Here is a 21706-nt window from a genome sequence, read left to right on the forward strand (position 1 = left end):
AACTGCTTATAAGCAATTTGAGGCAGAAATATTTACATATTTATTTACATTCATTCAGTCTCTACTTGTAGCATAAATTTTTTTTAAAGATTTTATTTATTTATTTGAGAGAGAGTGAACGAGAGAGAGAGAGAGAGAGAGCACAAGAGCACACGAATAGGGGCAGAGGGAGAGGGAGAAGCAGGCTCCCTGCTGAGCAGGGAGCCCGATGTGGGACTCCATCCCAAGACTCTGGGATCATGACCTGAGTTGAAGGCAGACACTTAACCGACTGTGCCACTCAGGCGTCCCACAAAAGGGTCTTCTATGAATCAGAGCATTGTAAAATAACCTTAAAGACAATGAAAGGCATAGATAACCTGCATAGGTGAGCTAAACTGTATCCCTACTAATCCCCCTTCCCCATTTCAAAGTCTTTCAGTTTTTCTGTCCCACCTCCACCATCATAATAATCTCAAAGATCACTCATTCAAAAAATAAGACTCTCTTTAGGGTTGACCTGATTATTTACATTATTTACGTATTTACATTTACATACATAGCAAGGATGTTAATTCACCATATAGGCCTCTTTAAAAATTCTTTGCAAGGACAACCCTGTTGGGACCTCTCTCACTCTTGAGAGCTTTTTCTGTATCTTCACTTAATAAACTTCTGTCACTTTACTCACTCTCTGTAGTCCGCAAGATTCATTCTTTGACTCCGTGAGACAAGAACCTAGCTCTCCCGCTTCGTTTTGGTGCGGAGACCCAGGATCACTTCCACCGAAGGGTGAATAAAAGCTGACTTCTTTTCTTTCCTGGGAGACATTGCTCCCTTAGGTGACCTCTTTTCACAAATGACAAAACCGGGCACCTGTCGGCCAGTTAAAGGTGAACAGTGCGGCCACTGGGCTTAAGTCTCAGGTGACAGGCTTCTGGACAAAGGTTTGGTCAATTCCCCTTCCTCGAAAGAAGGGTATGTTGGCCTAACTCTCCTCAGTTCTGCTTTCTGTTCATTGGCTTTTCTTAAATGGCTTTCTCCCACCTCAGGGACTTTGCCTAGAGTAGGCCCCTTTCAGTGTCCGGTGATCACTATGCCTGTTTAATCAGGGATTCATTTCAGGCAGAGTGTTGCCTATGTAGATACAAGGCTTTTTCATTTAAAGATGTCTGTCATGAGAACTTAGGTCAGGAGGAGAATCTTCTCCTCATTTTTGCTGCCTGCTAAGACATGTTTTTCTGTTAGGTACATCACGGCCAGGGATCAAAACCCAAGATATTGGCAAGCAGGATTAGAGCTATCTCTTTATATGATAAGTTGAAGGGAACCCAATGTTTCCTGGGCACTAAGGAGGGAATTACAGACCCCCAGCCAATACTTCGACTGGTTGCATTAGTGGCTGGGACTTAAATGGGTCATATAGTTGAAGCTTCCTTGTTCCAACAACAGAAATATGAAATTATGATGATGCTAAGCCTCATGGTCTGCACCCCTCAACAGGGTCTGCACTCCTCAACATGGACAGAAAAAGCACCCAGGGGTAAGACGTGAGAACATAATTGAATCAAAGTTTAAACTATTAACCTTGCTAAGTCTTTTTTTTTTTAAAGATTTATTTATTTGAGAGAGCGAGAATGAGAGAGAGAGAGTACATAAGAGGGGGGAGGGTCAGAGGGAGAAGCAGGCTCCCTGCTCGGCAAGGAGTCCGATGTAGGACTCGATCCCGGGACTCCAGGATCATGACCTGAGCCAAAGGCAGTCGCTTAACCAAATGAGCCACCCAGGCGCCCCCCTTGCTAAGCCTTTATGATTGGGCCAGATTTGGGGGGAGGGAAGAATCCAGAGGAGAAAAGGAGGATCAGGTGATGGACAGGTAAGGGTGGCTACTCCCACCAGCCTGAGCCCTCCTCAACCCAAGATGTTAGGCCACTCTTTCACCGTGGGTAGGAAACCATGGGACGCCTTGGTTCACAGGGGAGAGCTGATATGTAGGGATGCCTTCATAGTCACCTCTCTATAACAGGTACGGGGTAACTCCTACCAGGATCTCGAGATGGGAAACAAACCATTCTCCGCAGGGACTCCTCTGGATTGGGTACTGCAAATTTGGATAATTTCCCCTTGTAAAACTTTCCAGTGTTTTCCAAGGGTTAAACACGAAGGTTCTTCAAGGCAAGGTAAAATAAGGCATGACCTTCGTGGCAAGGCATGGTCTCTTCTGTTCCCAAGGACTCTCCCTTGGGATGCCATTTAACCCACTGGAAACAATTTGGATCGCAAATTTAGGAAAGGCCTGAGCTCCTGTAACACTCACTGCGTGGCCACAGTGGGATCTATTGGGTCTCTTCTGCAGGAAACAGGGTGAATAGACAGAGGCACCCTAGATCCATCCAGGCTTTCAGGGCTCTCAATAAGGACCCAGACCTAAGGGCCTCTTGCAGAACATGTTTGGTGGTAACCATACCAGTAAACTCCCTCCTAACATATTGCATTATTGTCTAAATAGGCCTCTTCCAAATAAACCCAGGGTGCTGGAAGAAACACAGACAAGCAGCTGCCGAAACTCCCTTTGTTTCGGGGAAATTCCCTGTCTGCTCCAGCCTGATATGGACTGCCTATTCCCACTTGTTGGTGGAAAAATGTGGCGTTTACTCATCTGTCCAAGTGGATGAGCTTTAGAACTGGGAACCCTTTTTCTGTTTTCTGGCAGCACTTTGCTTCTTCTGTCTGCCCCACCCCCTCCTGTTTCTGTACCTTGGGTGTGGCGTACATACAATTGTTCCCTTCAGATTTCCCCACCAGTGTCTCAGGTAAAATTGACACTGGGGAACAAACTGATTGACTTTTTAAAAGTAGACCCAAGTGGAACACAGCTTGGTATTTAAACTAAGTTAAGTTTGCTGGTTTAATTAAGATAGACATGTCTTTAAAGTTATCAGCATTAAATGTGAAACTTTTATTCTGCCAAGGTTTGCTGAAGGTCAAATAAGCTCGTGTCATTTCTGTTGCAATTTGTTAGCAAAAAGATGATGAAAATCATGGCTAATTGTCCCATCAAAGTTTTCATAGGAAATTGTTAAAATACCTTTCAAAGTCTTTGGGATTAAATTCATTGGACATCTAGGTCTTTTCCAAATATGGTAAGGTGCTAAATCATTGATTACTGGATGTAGGTTTGTGCTTTTTGACTACTTATTGCAAAGAAACTAAGGATATTTAAATCTGCTGGTAAACATGCTTTGTGCTTAACCAGTTGGTAAATTTGTTATCTAAAGAATTCTGGTGTGACAGTTGCTTACTACTTAGTAGTAACTATAGCTACAGTTGGTTCACAACTGGCTACCACTTAGTCTTCACTGGAGACTAAGATTTCTAAGAGTACAAAATTCGGCAACTCTATGTAGAAAAGTAGGAGATATGTAAGAAAGATATAAGGAAGGGGAATGCATTTTTGTTGAAGGTAAAAGAAAGTAATTTTGTCCTCAATGAGACTGGTTGTTTGGAAAGAAATGACTTGGGACAAAATCTGAATGCAAAGGAAAGTTGTAGGTTTGTGAAGTGAAATCTTTGGAAGGGAATTTTAGGTGTGGTTAGGATGGGCTAAGATTAAAATAAAGGGATTCTAAAAGTACAGTGGTATATAAGATTGGAATTCTCTCTCTATTCAAAAGACAAAATTTTCTTGAATTGTTAGTCTGCTTTTGATAAGAAAATGTAAACAGCTGTTCTCTTTGCCTGCCCAGAAAAGCCAGTTTCCATGTTTTGCCCCTATCCGGTCTTTGACGATCTCTAATCCTATTTAGACATGTGCTAGGTTTTAACAAACTTCCCCAAGATTTAAATCGTGAACAAAGTCTCCTTGACTAATTAGGCTTGTTTGGTATGTTACATTCTGGTATAAAGTCATCATCACTCGATATTCTGGCTATTGAGGTGTTATGTGACACAGAATAACTGAGTTTCCTTGTCAATTGCATCCTAATGAACTCTCCTATCAGATCATTACCAGTGTCCATTTCTGAGTTTTTGTCATTTATAATTGTCCTTATTCTTCTGCAAAATGAGTTTCATCTTCAAGGAGGCTCATAAAAAAGACTTTTAGGACAAATACAGGTATTCAGTATCTTTAAGATCAAAAACTAAAATGGGTAAAAACTTCCAAAACTCACTGAAGTTGCATTTTAAACAAGAATAGTAAAACGGGACTAAGTAACTTGGGAAAAAAAAATGATTATAGTTTCTTTTGTGACTTTTGTTCAAAACATTGCTGATTCTCTAATGTTTGCTCTCCCAAATTAAGGAAACTTTCTCTTAAGATATGATTTACAGAAATGTGATAAAATATTCATTTGTAAACAAAAGCATTAAAACATTTAACATTTATCTCTACCTAAACCCTCTGAAATTCAAAAGGTCTCAATAAGCTTTCTTCCATGGCAATCAATCATTTGCATAAGTTCAATAAGAATCTGTTCTCCTTGTAACAGGACACCATTGGAAATATTGGTTATTTTACCAGGGCTTTGACTGGAATGTCATATTTGAGAGACATTCATAGACTCAGAAATGATCAGACAGCTTTAAGAAACTAAGGTTGACTTTATGAAACCTAAAGCCATAAAGCTCCTTGGAAATGTTGGCCTGATACCTTACTTATAGAGTTCCCAGCAGCCTTACCAGGTGAGTAAAGAATGTCACTTCCTGGCAGGTACAAGGACCTCAGGATATATTGGGGACCTCATGAAGAGGAATCTGCCCCCATCTACAGGTATTGCAGGCATGTCTGATGGTAAGTACTTGGCTTGGCTTCTGGCCTGGAGAGGCAACTAAAAGTTCATCCCAGAGATTCCTTATATAAGTTCCAGCAAAGCAGATTCTAAAAGATCTATATGATCAATCATTCTTGCTGAGCTTATGTAAATAATTACACCGTTTGTTAAAACTGGACTTGTTTTTCAAACAAATTAGTCTTATTTGGCTATCTTTGGAAATGAGGGTTATTACAGAGAGAAATTATGTTTCAATTACATACCTTTGTGGATGCTAAACTTTAGTTCTGATTGTCTTTGAATGTTGTTTGCCTAAGCTAGACCACTTGAGGTAAACTTCAGAGAAACTGCCACAATAGCTCATGTATAGGCAATCTTGCTTGTTATTCCGTGGGGATAACAGGACCCCATGGGCATATGATTACTTCAACAACTGGGAAATGGGATAGATTCCCCAACAATTGTATAACTCAGCTATCACGTTGACCAATTCTATGGCTGGGATGACAAAATTGCTCTTTAAAAGCCAGAGCGTGGGGTGCCTGAGTGGCTCAGTGGGTTAAGCGTCTGATCCCAGGGTCCTAGGATCTAGCCCCATATCCGGCTCCCTGCTCAGTGGGGAGCCTGCTTCTCCCTCTCCCTCTGCCCCTCCCCCCACTTGTGCTCTCTCGTTCTCTTTCAAATAAAATAAAATCTTTAAAAAATAAATAAATAAAATAAAAGCCAGAGCATACTCCATGGAGATAATGGATGGCCACACTTTCTTTTTTTTTTTTTTTAAAGATTTTATTTATTTATTTGACAGAAAGAGACACAGCGAGAGAGGGAACACAAACAGGGGAGTGGAAGAGGGAGAAGGAGGCTTCCTGAAGAGCAGGGAGCCCGATGTGGGGCTCTATCCCAGGTCTCTAGGATCGTGACCTGAGCTGAAGGCTCAGACGCTTAATGACTGGGCCACCCAGGCACCCCCACACTTTCTTTATGATTAGATTGGATGATGCACTTGGGGATGCCCTTATCTCCTGAGACAAGTCTCTCATTTGCCAGTGATTCCTGGTAATTAGGATATTGTTAAGGCTGGACCTCAAACAAAAAGGGCTTCTTGATGGTTTCATCCCTCATAGTCATTTGTCTAGAAGACACCTCTACTGACATACAATTGCAAACAAAGTCTTTAACCCAAACATACAACAGCCCTCCTGGTAAAAAGAGCCTCAAAGCTCACTATGGGCCTTCCAGGACTTATGATAGGACTGCAATATAAAATAAGCAAAACAGTATGCTTGCTCAGCAGGACTCTAAATGATACCCAGGCACTGGATGCACTCAGCCAAGAATTAAATGAAGTCCAAGAAGGACTTCTCCAGAACCTTGCCACTACTGACTGACTACTATTGTTACACCATTAGGGGTGTGAAAAATCCCCTCGTGTTGTTTTAACATTACAGTTAACTACTGCAAGGTGTCCCAATTAATAGGGGACATCTGTGATCAATTAAATAAGATCATGATATCCATTGATCTATTTGACAAAATTGGTAATTGGGGTTCTTATCAAGGGATGTGATCATAATTTTGAGCCTAATACTTGTTTCATGGTCATCCTACTGCATGTGCTGATACATGTACTGTTTGCTGCCCATCATGACCACCCCCCGGAGCCATACCACAAGTCCCTGGACTGACCCCTGGAGAGATTCTAACTGCCACACAGTCTGCCGCGCCATTCAGCAGGAAGCACCTGGAGCGGTCATTGTCCCATTCCCTAATGGCGGTTAGGGTTACTATTCCAGGGGGAGAAATGAGTAAGGGGCAGGCGGGGCTAGGTAGGGAGCGACAGATAGGGGCAATGTTATCAGGCTCACAGAAATCCCAAAAATGTGGAGGTTTGGGGAAACCAGAGATAAGGGGACTTACTGGACCACCCTGCCCTAGGTGAGTGGGGTGGGTGTCTACAATAATCACTGTGACCAACAAAGAAAAACTAGACCCTAAAAAGGAAGTAAGTCATTGAAGGTGTTATTAATAGAGACGTTAAAAGGATTTAAGTTCCCTGGTTAGCTTTCTATAAAAGACCAACCTTGAAGTCCCTCGTTGGCAACCCTTTGGGGACCCCTCTCACTCCTGAGAACTTTTTCTGTATCTTCACTTAATAAACTTCTATTACTTTACTCACTAGAAAAAAAAATTCTTTGCAAAAACTTCTGTCTGGAAGTTTTCAGGAATGTAAGGTTTAAAAGCCTCTATTATTTGCTTTCCCTAGGCTAGGACATCAGCCCAAGAAACCCTCTCTACCAGATTTCTCCTGTAGTACCTATCAATATGAGTGAATTTTGAGGTCCTCAAAATTTCTTAATTGCCTGGCCTACCAGAAGTGACCTTCCTAATAAGCACTGGCCCCATAAATACACCAAACCTTTGGCCCTTAAAATGGTTTGCTATATCTGGTTAAATGAATATCCCCCCCTTTTAAAGATTCATTTATTTATTTTTAGAGCGAGAGAGTGTGCGTGTGCATGGGCGGTGGGGAGGAGCAGAGGAAGAAAAATAGTCCCAAGCAGACTCCCTGCTGAGCACAGAGCCTGATGCTGGGCTCAATCCCATGACCCTGATCATGACCTGAGCGGAAATCAAGAGTCCGACGCTTCATCAACTGAGCCACCCAGGCGCCCTAGATGAATATTCTTCTTAAATAAGACACTTCACATAAAGCCTTGGATATACAACCAGTGTGTACAATTACATCTTGGTAAAAGGAAGTCAGATCTTTACTGAATCTAATAAGAGTTTCTGAATTTTGGGGGAGCCAGTGAAAATTGGATATTTAAACATTTTTGGTTTCTGAGAGCAGAATCTAAATTGTTATGGGTTACACACTGGTTATAATTTAAGAAGGAGGATAAAAAGCTTCCTCACATATCTAGAAAATAGAACATTAGAACATCAATAATATTCTAAGCAAATAACCACAATAAATTTCTATCAGTTTTATTTAGTCCTATAAAGTTAAGTCTCGTTCTGGGACATTTTGGGTTAGGAGTCTCATGAAACCACCTGCTTCTAGACCTAATGGAGTCTTGGAAATCCTAACTCAGTCCACTGGTGTGGTCTGAGTTGTCTAAGTAATGTTAGCTCAGCTCTGAAGTGTTAATAGTTTGAAGAGCCTATCTCAATGCTTTTTCCAGGAGGCTCTGCTCTGAGACTGTCCTTTGTTGAGGACTCAAACTGACTTTATTTTATAATAGAACCTTCAAGCAAGCATCACAATAAAACAAAAACTATCTGTAGAAGAGACTTCAGATGACTGTGGCTGGTTTATTATTGAAAACTTTCAAATGTGACAGGTCTGATGAAGTTTCATATTAAAAATAGGCAACTGACTAGAAAATTTGGTTGTTCCTATGGCATGCAAAACAAAGGTAATAAAGCCATTGCAAAAAATTAGACAAAATGTCTCTAAGGATAGTGACAAAACCTATTTTTAAAGACAGCAATAAAAGTTATGTCTGAGGGGCACCTGGGTGGCTTAGTCGTTTAGCGTCTGCCTTGGGCTCAGGTAATGATCCCAGGGTCCTGGGATGGAGCCCTGCCTGGGGCTCCCTGCTCAGTGGGGAGTCTGCTTCTCCCTCTCCCTCTGGTTCTCCTTCGGCCTCTGCCTCTCCCCTCCTGCTCATGCTCTCTCTCTCTCAAATAAATAATAAAATCTTTAAAAAAAAAGTTACATCTGATATGTAAAAATAAATGAACATAATTTTTATATGGATAAAGTCTTTAATATAACATAATAATACTGAAATACAATATATAATTACTATATATTATATTTATGTATACATATATATAAAATGTGCCGAGATTGTAACACCTTTTTTTTTATTTTATTTTATTTTATTTTTTTATTTTTATTTTTTTTTAAAGATTTTATTTATTTAATTGACAGAGAGAGACCGTGAGAGAGGGAACACAAGCAGGGGGAGTGGGAGAGGGAGAAGCAGGCTTCCCGCTGAGCAGGGAGCCCGATGTGGGGCTCGATCCCAGGACCCTGGGATCATGACCTGAGCCGAAGGCAGTCGCTTAATCAACTGAGCCACCCAGGCGCCCCTGCACCTTTTTTTTTTTAAAGACTTAATTATATACAGGGCACCTGGGTGGCTCACTCAGTTAAGTGTCTGCCTTCTGCTCAGGTCATGATCCCAGGGCCCTGGGTTCCAGCCCTGCATCGGGCCCCCTGCTGGCGGTGGGGGGGGGAGCCTGCTTCTCCCTCTGCCTGCCTGTCTGCCTACTTGTGATCTCTCTCTCTGTGTGTCAAATAAATAAAATCTTAAAAAGAAAAATTTCACTATTACCAGTTTTCTACAACTTACAGTGTTTTCTTTTCTTTATGTATTTTTAAGTTATCTCTACACCCAACATGGGGCTCAAATTTACAACCCCATGATTAAGAGTCATATGCTTTACTGACTGAGCCAGCCACGCATCCCCACAACCTAAAGTGTTTTAAAGATTTATTTATTTATTTATTTAAGACAGCAAGAGAGACAGAGAGCACACGCTCGAGTGGGGGGAGAGGCAGAGGGAGAAGGAGAGGCTCTCAAGCAAACCCACGGCTGAGCACAGAGCCCGCCATGGCGCTCCATCTCACAACCCTGCCATCTTGACCCGAGCCGAAATCAGGAGTTGGTCGCTTAACTAACTGAGACACCCAGGCGCCCCAACTTACAGTGTTTTAAAACAGTTCAAAGACAATAAATGATGGAAAACATCTAGACCATCTTTTTTGCCTATTTCAAAGTCTTTCATAATTTTTCCTGACAACGGCAAGAGAAAAATATAAACAGAGTTACACAAAACAAACAGAAACCTTAGCCGTATGTATAATAGGATTCTAATTTTATAAGCATATCTTTGCAGGTATCAAATAGCTTAAGGCTTTTCTGAAGAATCTTGTTCAGAAGAGGATCCTTTACTAACTGTAAGCTTTTATTATTAACAAAAGCACACCCTTTTTAAGACCTGCACTGGGCTATGCTTCATTAGCGTGGTTTGAATTAGTCTATGTATTTGAAAATAATTTTAAAAATTAAATTTTAGTAGATCCTGATAGCTTTTTATTAATTTATCTTATCTTTAATTCCCCTGAATTAAATTTTTAAAATATTATTATTATTTGATATATTATTATTATTTCATATATTTATGAAAAGAGAATGATGAAACTGTATGATCACAGTAAATATTTTTATCCAAATTCTAAGTAACTTTGCAAAAAGCCAACAGAGGTATTCTTTCTGATGCCTGGATTAAAGGTTTTAAAGATGCCTCTGGTGATTCTTTGGCTTTACTTTTGGCTTTTCAGTCAGATGCTATTACTGCCTACCTGTCATAAAAAGGAAAGTAGATTGTTAAAGATCTAAAAATCCTAAGTATTGTGGGTGGCTTAGTTAAGTGTCTGACTCTTGGTTTCAGGTCAGGTCTTGATCCTGGGGTTGTGAGTTCAAGCCCTGCCTTGCGCTCCATGCTGGGTGTGGAGCCTACTTAAAAAAAAAAAATCCTAACTATTTATTGAGACTTTGTCTCTTTTTATTTTATTTATTTATTATTTTTATTTTTAAGATTTTATTTATATATTTATTAATATTTTTTAAAGATTTTATTTATTTGACAGAGAGAGACACAGCAAGCGAGGGAACACAAGCAAGGGGGAGTGGGTGAGGGAGAAGCAAGCTTCCCGCGGAGCAGGCAGCCCCATGTGGGGCTCCATCCCAGGACCCTGGGATCACGACCTGAGCAGAAGGCAAGGGCTTAACGACTGAGCCACCCAGGTGCCTCGAGACTTTGTCTGTTTTTAATCAAGAATAGAAAACAGAGGAGCCGCGGAGGTGCAGGTCGGAGAGGCCGGGCTACGCTGTGCCCTGCGCGTGAGCAGCTGCAGCGGCGGCATCCAGCGGCGGTGTCTGCAGTTCCAGCCCGTTGCTTTACTTTTTAGCTGCACGAACGTAGTCATTATGCCGAAGAGAAAGTCTCCGGAGAATACAGAGGGCAAGGATGGATCCAAAGTAACTAAACAGGAGCCCACCAGACGGTCTGCCAGATTGTCCACGAAACCTGCTCCACCCAAACCTGAACCTAAACCAAGAAAAACATCTGCTAAGAAAGAACCGGGAACAAAGATTAACAAAGGTGCTAAAGGGAAGAAGGAGGAAAAGCAAGAAGCTGGAAAGGAAGGTACTGCACCATCTGAAAATGTTGAAACTAAAGCTGAAGAGGCACAGAAAACTGAATCTGTAGATAACAAGGGAGAATGAATTGTGAAAAATTGGAGTTGATTTTATGTACATCTCGGGGCAACTTTTTTTTTAAGATTTTATTTATTTATTAGAGAGAGAATGAGAGACAGAGAGCACGAGAGGAAAGAGGGTCAGAGGGAGAAGCAGACTCCCCGCTGAGCAGGGAGCCGGATGTGGGACTCGATCCCGGGACTCCAGGATCATGACCTGAGCCGAAGGCAGTCGCTTAACCAACTGAGCCACCCAGGCACCCTCGGGGCAACTTTTAAAAGCTATTTTTACCGAGTATTTTGTAAATGCTAATTTTTTAGGATTCTACTAGTTGGCATACAAAAATATATAAGGATGGACATTAAAAAAAAAAAGAATAGAAAACAGAGCACTTTGGAGAGAAGAGAAAGTTATTTAGGAGCAGGAAACTTCCAATAATTCAAACCTAGATGTTTGTATTCACAGAATCTTTGTACACTGTTCCCCGCAAATGGACACTTTCTATTGCATAGAAAAATACTAGTTTAAACCCATCAATTAAACATTTTTAAGATCTTTTAAAAAAATCTATTTTCAAAATGAAAGGGGGAGGGATCTATTTTAACAAACAAAAACACTATTACTATTTATTTAGCAATTCTATAGTGTAAGTATAAATAGTTTCTTGGGATCTGTTGCTAAACGCATTTTTAGTAAAGACTAAAACAAATTGAGGAAAACTGAGAAACCTGACAAGAGGAAAGACTTCCCAGGAAAAAAATAAAAAGAATGCAGTTTAAACTTGCCCTAAGGGGTGCCTGGGTGGCTCAGTCGGTTGAGTGTCTGCCTTGGGCTCAGGTCATGATCCCTGAGTCCCGGGATCAAGCCCCCAGGATCGAGCCCCACATTGGGCTTCATGCTCAGTGGGGAGTCTGCTTCTCCCTCTCCCTCTGACCCTCTCCCTTCTTGTGCTCTCTCTCATTCTCTCTCAAATAAATAAATAAAATCTTAAAAATAAAATAAACTTGCCCTAAGCTTTAGGGGATTTATTATCATAGGGTAGATAAACAGTTATATTTGTCCTCAATTAGTTTAATTATATTTTTTTCAGATTGATGATTACCCACAATTTCTGAGTCCACCAGAGAGAGAAACCAACCAACATATTCGTATGACCCATTCTTCAACTGTTTTGAAAAAAGAGTGTGAACAATCAAAAGGTGTCAAATTCTCATTTCCATTTCATCATGCCACTTCTGACAACAAAAAAGGTATGTAATATATATCTTAAAGTGACACAAGATGCATTGCTTGATAAGACAAAAAAGAATGTTCATTTTTCCTCCCCAGCTTTACTGAGGTATGATTGACAAATAAAAATTATATGTAAGGTGTTTAACGTGATGTTTTGATCTATGTATACACTGTGAAATAATGACCACAAGGATAACCCCATAGTTATCATTGTGTGTGAGTGATAAGAACACTTAAGATCTATTTTCTTCGCAAGTTTCAAGTACATGCTACATTTTTGTTAACTATAGTCACCATGCTGTACATTTTGGTCTCCAGAACTTATTTATCTTATAATGAACATCTACCTTTTGACCAACATTTACCTTTTCCCCCCAACCCCCAGCCCCTGGTAATGACCATTTTACTATCTGTTACTATGAGTTTGCCTTTTTTGGATTCAACATAAGTGAGATTATGTGGTGTTTATCTTTTTGTATCTGATTTATTTCACTTAGCATGACATCCTCCAGGTTCATCCATGTTTTCCCAAATGCAGGATTTTCTGCTTTTTAGATTTTATTTTACAGCAATCCCTACACCCAACGTGGGGCTTGAACTCATGACCCTGAAATCAAGAGTCAGATGCTCTACTGACTGAGCCAGCCAGGTATCCCAGGATTTTCCTTTTTTTTAAGATTTATTACTTTTTTACTTGAAAGAGAGAGAGAGAGAGAACACGAGTGGGGGGGGGGGGGGGGGGGGGGGGGGGGGCGAGAGAGAGAGGGAGAGAGAGAGAATCCTCAAACAGACTCCTCACTGAGCCCAGAGCCAACTTGGAGCTCCAGACAAGGACCTTGAGATCATGACCTGAGCCTAAATCAAAAGCTGGATGCTCACTCGAGTGAGCCACCCATGTGTCCCAGATTTTCCTTTTTTTAAAGGCTAAATAATATTAGATTGTGTGTATATGCATGTGTGCACACATATACACCCCCCCAACACACACACATTTTATTTATCCATTCACATCCTGCTGGACATTGAGGTTACTGTAAATAATGCTGCTATGAATAAGGGAGGGCAGGTATCCGAGACAGTGATTTTATTTCCTTCAGATATATGCCCAGAAATAGGAATGCTGGATCATTCTATTTTAGTTTTTTAAGGAACCTCCATACTGTTTTCCACAGTGGCTGTACTAATTTGCATCCCCAACAACAGTGCATAAGGGTTCCCTTTTCGCCACATCCTCACCAATACTATCTTTTGGCTGTTTGAGGATAGCCATCCTACCAGTTGTGAGGTGGTATCTCATCGTGGTTTTGATCTGCAATTCTATGATGACTAATGAGCTGATCGATCCATTCTCGGCAGCATAGTGCCTGGGCATAGTTTGCCACACACGAGGCTATGTGGAAAAAAAGGAAAGAGAAAAGAATGGAAAGGAAGAAAGGGAGGAAAAAGGGAGGGGAAAGAAATGAAGAGAGAGAAAGAAGTGTGTTCACTAAATATTGGTTTTAAAAGAAGAATAAGTTAGGGGCGCCTGGTTGGCTCAGTTGGTTAAGCGTCTGCCTTCGGCTCAGGTCATGATCCCAGGATCAGGCTCCTTGCTCGGCGGGAAGCCTGCTTCTCCCTTTCCCACTCCCCCTGCTTGTGTTCCTGCTCTTGCTGTGTCTCTGTCAAATAAATAAATAAAATCTTAAAAAAAAATAAAGAAAGAAAGAATAAGTTAGAATCTGGATTCCATTTGGTCAGGTTTTTTTTGGTTAAGATTTTATTTACTTATTTATTTATTTTTAAAGATTTTCATTTATTTGAGAGAGAGAGAATGATAGAGAGAGAGCATGAGATGGAGGAGGGTCAGAGGGAGAAGCAGACTCCCTGCTGAGCAGGGAGCCCAATGAGGGACTTGATCCTGGGACTCCAGGATCATGACCTGAGCCGAAAGCAGACGCTTAACGACTGAGCCAACCAGGTGCCCCAGTTTTTTTTTTTAAGATTTTTTTTTTTTTTTTTTTTGTCAGAGAGAGAGAGAGATTGGGCACAAGCAGGGGGAGCGGCAGGCAGAGGGACAAGTAGACTCCCAGCTGAGCAGGGAGCCCGATGCGGGACTCGATCCCAGGACTCTGGGATCATGACCTGAGCCAAAGGCAAACACTGAACCGACTGAGCCACCCAGGCGCCCCTGGTCAGTTTTTGTTTAATTTTAATAACCTTATTAACAACCACATATTTTAATGAAAAACCTGATCAAGAAGTACAGGGGATAACCAGAAAGATTGTGAACTCGGCTTTAGGAAAACTCCCAATAGTCATCTCTGTGAATCTTGGGCTCCCACAGCAAGGGAAGCCACAAGGTCCTACCCTGATAATTATGGTTTATTATGATTATTAACAGCATTCATTTTTTTTTAAGATTTATTTATTTATTTTGAGAGAGTGAGAATGAGAGAGAGAGAGAGAGAGTACATGAGAGCAGGGAGGGTTAGAGGGAGAAGCAGGCCCCTCGCTGAGCAGGAAGCCCGATGTGGGACTCGATCCCGGGACTCCAGGACCATGACCCGAGCCGAAGGCAGCCGCCCAACCAACTGAGCCACCCGGGCACCCAACAGCATTCATTCTTCATTCAAAAATATTTGTTGGGAACCTGTTCACCCAAGAACTATGATTCACACCTAGATAAAAAGATGAAAAGCCATCTTTAATTTTGTTTTTAGGGAGTTCAGCATCTGATGCAGATGATTTTCCCATTGTGCACAAGGAGATCTAGAAAATCCACAGTGGGGTGGGGAGAAAAGGGGAGGATGAAGAGTCAGGGCTCCTGGTACTTACCCAGCTCAACCAGAGCTTCCTTGCTTTTATGTTTTACATTTTGGACTTTACATGTTTCTGGTGAGTAAGTTTTAAAAACCCAAGGACAAATAGATAAAAATAGAATATGCAGTTCAGAGGCGCCTGGGTGGCTCAGTCGTTAAGCATCTGCCTTCCGCTCAGGTCATGATCCCAGGGTCCTGGGATCGAGCCCCACATCGGGCTCCCTGCTCCGTGAGGAGCCTGCTTCTCCCTCTTCCACTCCCCCTGCTTGTGTTCCCTCTTTCACATTCTCTCTCTCTGTCAAAGAAATAAAATAATAAAATCTTAAAAAAAAAAGAAGAATATGTAGTTCAGCATTACACTGTTTATTTCAAGGCCTTCTTTTATATATGTATATGAAATGTATATGTATCTAAAGGAGCCCTTTAAGGTATCAATCCGTATAATTGGGAGGTGGTAAAAAGCAGGGAAAAAGAGCATGGGCTTTGGACTAGCTAAGCTGACATTTGAATCCTGGCTCCCACCTTACCCAGCTGTGTGACTGTCTACAAGTCACAACCTTTGTGAGCCTCAGTTTCCTTGTCTCTATTGCTACCTTCACAGGATTATTGTGTTACATGAAATAATGTGGGCAAGACGGGGCACATAGCAGGACAGTAGTCAGCTGTTAAGATCGCATCCTTAGCATAGAAGAAGGGCAGAAGGGAGTCCTAACAGGGCTCCTGGATAGGCCCTTGCACTTCTGCCCTCTAGCCAGCCCACACTAGTCAATTCACGCCGCACTAGACTTCACTCCAAGTCAGACTCAGAGCTCTTGGAGTACTGAATAACTACAAATTGTGAGAAAACTATCCTGTGTTTGTACACTCTCAGAGACAAGCACCTTTCCACACTGACGCTCTATGGCATGGCAACTGTTTGTAGAAGTTGTAATTAGACTTATTAAATTCCTGGTTGCTCACCAGGTCTCTTGTCACCCTAATTAGGGTACCTAACTGGCTTTGGTTGCCTTAAATGCATATTTATCCTTGTCCACAAGCATAATTATTCTTGGCTTTTTTTTTTTTCCTCCCAACATGTATAAGAAGATAAAAACACACGTTAAAGAAGCTAATTACAGGCAGAAGTTTTATGAAATTTAAATCCTAGAAACTTTGCAAATGATGTTAAAAGCAGTGAAGACTTAAAAGAACTTATCTTGTGTTCACATACATGGCTATTCATAGAATTGTACCTCTCCCCCACTCCCCCTTCTTCGCGTTCATCTCTGAAGGTTCCATCCGACACTTTTGTGCAGGGAGTTGTGAAAACCCAAAACTGCCACTGTCATACATAGCACACATTAGAGAATTAAAAAATTCCCCCTTTCTAGAATGCCAACAGTCCTATGCTCTGACTCCTGTTCTCCACCAAGCTGCTAGTTCCCTGAGTTAGGTGTTGCCGTATACCTGGGACCATGTGGGTTCACCTCCTAGACAGTCTGTAATATGCAGACCTGAAGCAAGAGAGAGGCTCAAACCTGTCTGACCATCTACTTGACAACAGTCATTACTAGAGGCTTTAATGTTAATACTGATGATATCATGCCTACAGAAGTAGCACACATTAACTGCTCAGCATTTAAATAAAGATAATTATTAGAACTTACTCCAAACCTCTTGGGTGAAAGCCTAGGGAATATTTGTATCATGTGGCAAAGAAGCTCACACTCAAACCAACTGGATTATCTTAACAAAGGAAGCTCAAAAGTGCGAATCATTTGCAGTAAAAATACTTAGTTTCATCATCACATTTTCAACAGGCTTACTAATTAAGCCCTACTTTTCTGGAGATATATAGGAAAGGGGCTTTTCTCTAGAGTATACATGTGTCCTTATATGGGTCAGAGGTAGCACTTTAAATTGTACTTTTTATGTTTAGATGAAAGGGGATGGTTATTAAACTCTAAATGAACAATGCTGACAGGAGAAGAGCAACAGTGGTGAACTATATTATCCACTAAAGCTCTAGAATGAATTGAGTTATTAGCCCCTTACTTTCAAGTTCATTCTTGAACAGCACTATCCAGCAGAACTTTCTACAATGATGGAGCTGTTTTGTATGTAGTCTAATTATGTCTAATACAGTAGCCAACAGCCACCCGTGACCACTGAGCAGTTGAGATGTGACTAGTGCTACTAACTGAATTTTAATTTAATGTTAATTTTAATAGCCACGGGTGCCTAGTAGCTATAGAATCAGTCACTGCAGCTCTAGATGCATGGAAAAGACTTTAATGACTTTAGTGGTATCTTCTGAAACACTGGCATAACATGAAGTAGACTAATCCTCAAACCAGAATGAAACCTCATAATTTGATGACACATAAACTGAGCCAGGCTTTATATAAATATAAGATTTTATTTTATACCTAAAACCTATATATTTCCTAAAATCACTGAGGTAGGAGAAAACTAAAACAAGGGACTGATGAGTCTTTCAGGTTTAGTGGATAATTTTTACTTAGGCTTGGCAGTCTTCCCCATAGGAATATGGTTTTGACAAATATAATCGGACCTCTTGCAGTTAAGAAAGCACTGCATTTTTCTGGTAGTGTCCTTTCTAAAAATGTTCCTCAGCTGACCAGCACTCCTGAACATATCATCAGGCATCCATTGCGCTAAATGATGGAAAGACTTCATATCTAAGCTACTGAAGAAGGCTCTGAACTGCTGTGTGCACACTAGAGAACATATTAGCAGAAAACTCTGTCACCTGTTATCTGTATTTAGGCTCTCTTGTCAGTATGGTCTTACACCTGCCAGACTCTGACCACTGGCATCGAGACCAGCCCTTCCATCTGACGTAGAAACAGAGATCAAGCTGTACTTCATTTCTCAGTGGACAGCACAGATGATCCTAAGATTCTCCACACCGTTGTTACAAATGAAATTTAAAGCTAACATAGAGAGGGCAGGGACATTGAACCTAAAGTTGTTTTTTGTCATAACCTTTTAATGACCTCACACAAAAAACAGAAAGTTCAAGGCTGGTTAGTGAACTTGCATGAAATCAGGTTTAAGGGACAGCTTAGGTTGATTGTTTAGGTAATACCAGCTTCCTAATAGAAAAGACTCAGCGGGGGCACCTGGGTGGCTCAATCGTTAAGCGTCTCAGGTCATGGTCCCAGGGTTCTGGGATCGAGCCCCGCATCGGGCTCCCTGCTCCGCGGGAAGCCTGTTTTTCCCTCTCCCACTCCCCCTGCTTGTGTTCCCTCTCTCTTGCTGTGTCTCTCTCCGTCAAATCAATAAATAAAATCTTAAAGAAAAAGAAAAGACTCAGAGATTTCTTACCCCCTTCCAGCATGCCCGCAGTGCCGTGCTCCATTCCTTTCCAGCTCTCCTCCAAAATGCTTGTTCCCTGACTGAGGTGTGGCTGTATCCCCAGGACCCTGTGGTTCACCTCCCAGACATCTGTAATATGTGGTCCTGAGGCAAGAGGCTCAGACCTCCTGACCTCTGTGCCACCAGTGCTAATACGTTCTACTTAATTCCAGCAACGATCAAAGGCATTATTGGTATCACATTTAGTACCCACATGTGTGAAATGCCTATTATTAGAAGGGTCTATGATGACTGGGGTCTTAAACTTACGTAATGAGTAGAGGTTATTCACTTGCAAGTAGAAAAAACTCATTCTGCCTAACCTAATGCTGAAGAGATTTATTGAAGGATTTTGGAATCTCTTAGGGAGTCAAGAGGGGAACAGAAGAAATCCACTAATGGAAGACCAGAAACCCTTGGGCCTGTTCCTGGGCCTGAACAGCCTGTGAGGGACCTTCTTCTCCATATGGCCAGTTTCAAAGACTATCCAGCTCTGCCTCTCATGTCCAGATGTCCAAGCCCAACTTGGATCAGAGCCCACCCCATCAGCTACGGCTAGGATAGGGGTGGATCCAGATTTTGTGGGGACCAAAAACTCATACTATTTGCAGAGCCTTCTTTAAGATAAGGAGTCAAGACACCAAATACAATTGATACGGAAATGTTGGGGTTCAGAGCAAATGGTCAAGAAAGAATTCTTGAAACATCTTCAGTGCAAAAAGCTGGTTTTATTAAAGCATGGAGACAGGACCGGTGGGCAGAAAGAACTGCACTGGGGTTATGATGGGTGACTGATTATATACTTTCAAGTTGGGAGGGGGTTAGGGATAGCGTAATTCTCTAAGGAATTACGGAAACAAGGTTTCCAGGAACTTGAGGGGGCTAGCTATTGTTGAGAAAAGCTCATTTATTTCTGTCTAGTCAAACCTTAGTCATGAGACCCTTCAGATGCGTATCAGTGGGCCATATGCTTGGAGGATGACTGCTGACATATATCTTGGAGGGTAGAGATAAAGGAAGTTTCCAAAGGAATTTTTTTTTAAGATTTTTTTTTAATTTATTTTTTTGACAGATAGAGACAGCGAGAGAGGGAACACAAGCAGGGAGAATGGGAGGAGAAGCAGGCTTCCTGCTGAGCACGGAGCCCGATGCAGGGCTCCATCCCAGGACCCTGGGATCATGGCCTGAGCTGAAGGCAGATGCTTAACACGACTGAGCCACCCAGGCGCCCCTCCAAAGGAATTTTTGTATGTTAAAGAAGACTTACAGGATCCTGGCGGTGGGGGGGTGGAGGGGTGGTTGGGGGGGGTCGGGCTAAGATTGCCTTTTGCCCCTAGCAAAGTATCAACATCGAGGCAGCTGAGTCCCTAGAGGAATGTCACTCAACTTGTTTCAAGGACTTGTCAATGGGCTGTAACTAGTAAGGAAATTTAATTTTTGCTTTTGCCTTTGTTTCCCACATCATAATGAGGGCAGCACTCCCAAGAAAATACAGGCAGAAGAAATCACAAACATAAAGTGTCTTTGGGTACTCCCAAGAGAGGAAGTGAGACAGAAGGAAAACTGAAGTGGGAAGAGCCTGTGGTCTTGAATGATTGTGGCTGAAATGTCTTCCCTTTACGTATTTGATAAAAACATTTGAGCATGCGCACACACTGTTAAGACCTCTCCTAAGACTTTGGAAGGAACTCATGCAAGTGAGGGGCACTAGAGTTGATTCATCATTAATTTCATTGGAAAGAGCAGTCTTTTTGTTTGTTTGTTTGTAAAGATGGGGCACCCATACTGTAGATGAGGTCATTTCCTCAAAAAAGGGAAGGTGCTGGGAAGACAAAAGGACAGATGGCCACTACAGCTCTGTCCTACCAGGAGTCACCTCCTGCAGCTGCGGTTCCCCCCCCCCCCTTTTTTTTTAGGATTTTATTTTTAAGTAATCTCTACACCCAACGTGGGGCTCAAACTCATGCTCCTGAGATCAAAGTCATATGCTCCACCCACTGAGCTAGCCAAGCACCCCTCAGTTTCCCACTTATCAGGCTTTTGGCCTCAAATCCCCAGGTGATCTCCAAATCTGATGAACTATGCTGGACTTCAAGGGGGCTGTGTCGACCTCTTCCGTCTAGACCAGGGCCAGCCAGAACAGCCTGCAGCCTCCAGCTATCTTTTTATAGACCCCCTCCAGCATCACCTTTGGCTCTCTGAGGTAAAAGGGTTCTTTCTTCTAAGCATGGAGGTGATTTGGGCTCCTCTCAGACCCACAGGAGTGAAAGAGGATTTTGCAGAGCAGTTCAAAGGGAAAGGGGTCAAACACAGCAAAAGCACACTTAAGATTTTGATTTCATTTTGCGTAAATTTTACCTAGGAAGAAAAATAAACTGAAAAAATTAAAAGAGTGGGAGAAGGAAAGGGAAGCAAGCAAGTCAAGAAAGGAAGAGGCTGACAGAGCCAAGGAAATCCCCAGAAGGAATTCTCTGTGGGAGCAGGGCTTTCTTTCTTTCCCTCCCTGGCTCTCGGTTTGGCTTGTGCATCCCTGACTCCAACCCTTCTGCAGGGATGGGGAGGTGGTTGGACAAGGAACACTGAGTTTCCACTGGAGCTTAGAATGTGAGGATGGTACTGACCTCTTGCAGTAGCTTAGGGAAATGTAAATTTGGTTCTTGTTCAGAATACTTATTAGATACTATTATTATTTGTCCCTCCAAATAAATAAAATACACATATAATTGGGAGGACACGACAGTGTTCTTGATGTTACGACTGGCTCTTTGGTTTTTACTTTAAATTAAACTAATGTATATTGTATAACTACTCTGCCAGGCACCACATGAGTCCTTTTTAAACACATTATCTTATTTTCATTCACAGAATTTTCATCATTTTTATAAATTAAGATACTGAGTCCAGAGTGATAAAGCAACTGGTAAACTCTTACAAAGTAACTTTTTACGAGTCTGAAGTTAAGCACATGTTTTAACATCAAAGCTAAAGTTCCTTTTGTTACATCATGCTGCCCAGTTTATAATTTGGGACTTGCAAGTTTTTTTTTTTGTTTTGTTTTGTTTTTTCGAGGGAGGTGGAAGAGGGGCAAAGGGAGAGGGAGAGAATTTTTTTTTTTAAGATTTTATTTCTTTATTTGACAGAGACACAGCGAGAGAGGGAACACAAGCAGGGGGAGTGGGAGAGGGAGAAGCAGACTTCCCGCCAAGCAGAGAGCCTGATGTGGGGCTCGATCCCAGGACCCTGGGACCATGAACTGAGCCGAAGGCAGACGCTTAACGACTGAGCC

The 21706-nt window shown here is 41.8% G+C and overlaps 1 protein-coding gene and 1 long non-coding RNA gene across 3 annotated transcripts in view; one reads left to right on the forward strand and one right to left on the reverse strand.

Annotated features, from left to right (window-relative positions):
* LOC141374126 (uncharacterized) overlaps positions 1–21706 on the reverse strand; it is a 109594-nt gene that overhangs the window by 13741 nt on the left and 74147 nt on the right. The gene's annotated exons all lie outside the window — the stretch shown is intronic.
* LOC112832718 (high mobility group nucleosome-binding domain-containing protein 3) lies at positions 10643–12143 on the forward strand. 2 transcript variants are annotated; one of them, XM_073900714.1, is made up of 2 exons: positions 10643–10976; positions 12120–12143. In XM_073900714.1, the coding sequence occupies exons 1-2, from the start codon at positions 10757–10759 to the stop codon at positions 12122–12124; spliced, it is 225 nt and encodes a 74-aa protein (XP_073756815.1). In that variant the 5' UTR covers positions 10643–10756; the 3' UTR covers positions 12125–12143. The 2 variants fall into 2 exon arrangements, with proteins under 2 accessions (XP_073756815.1, XP_025739286.1); XM_025883501.2 differs by lacking the exon at positions 12120–12143 and adding an exon at positions 11018–11061.

The sequence above is a fragment of the Callorhinus ursinus genome, unplaced genomic scaffold (assembly GCF_003265705.2).
Source record: "Callorhinus ursinus isolate GAN/ISIS: 27379988/994484 unplaced genomic scaffold, GSC_fseal_2.0 scaffold14, whole genome shotgun sequence".
NCBI classification, from domain to species: Eukaryota; Metazoa; Chordata; class Mammalia; order Carnivora; family Otariidae; genus Callorhinus; species Callorhinus ursinus.

What these genes read in the sequence shown, in the direction of transcription:
- LOC112832718 (XM_025883501.2), top strand. Translation starts at nt 10,757, where the DNA reads ATGCCGAAGAGAAAGTCTCCGGAGAATACAGAGGGCAAGGATGGATCC.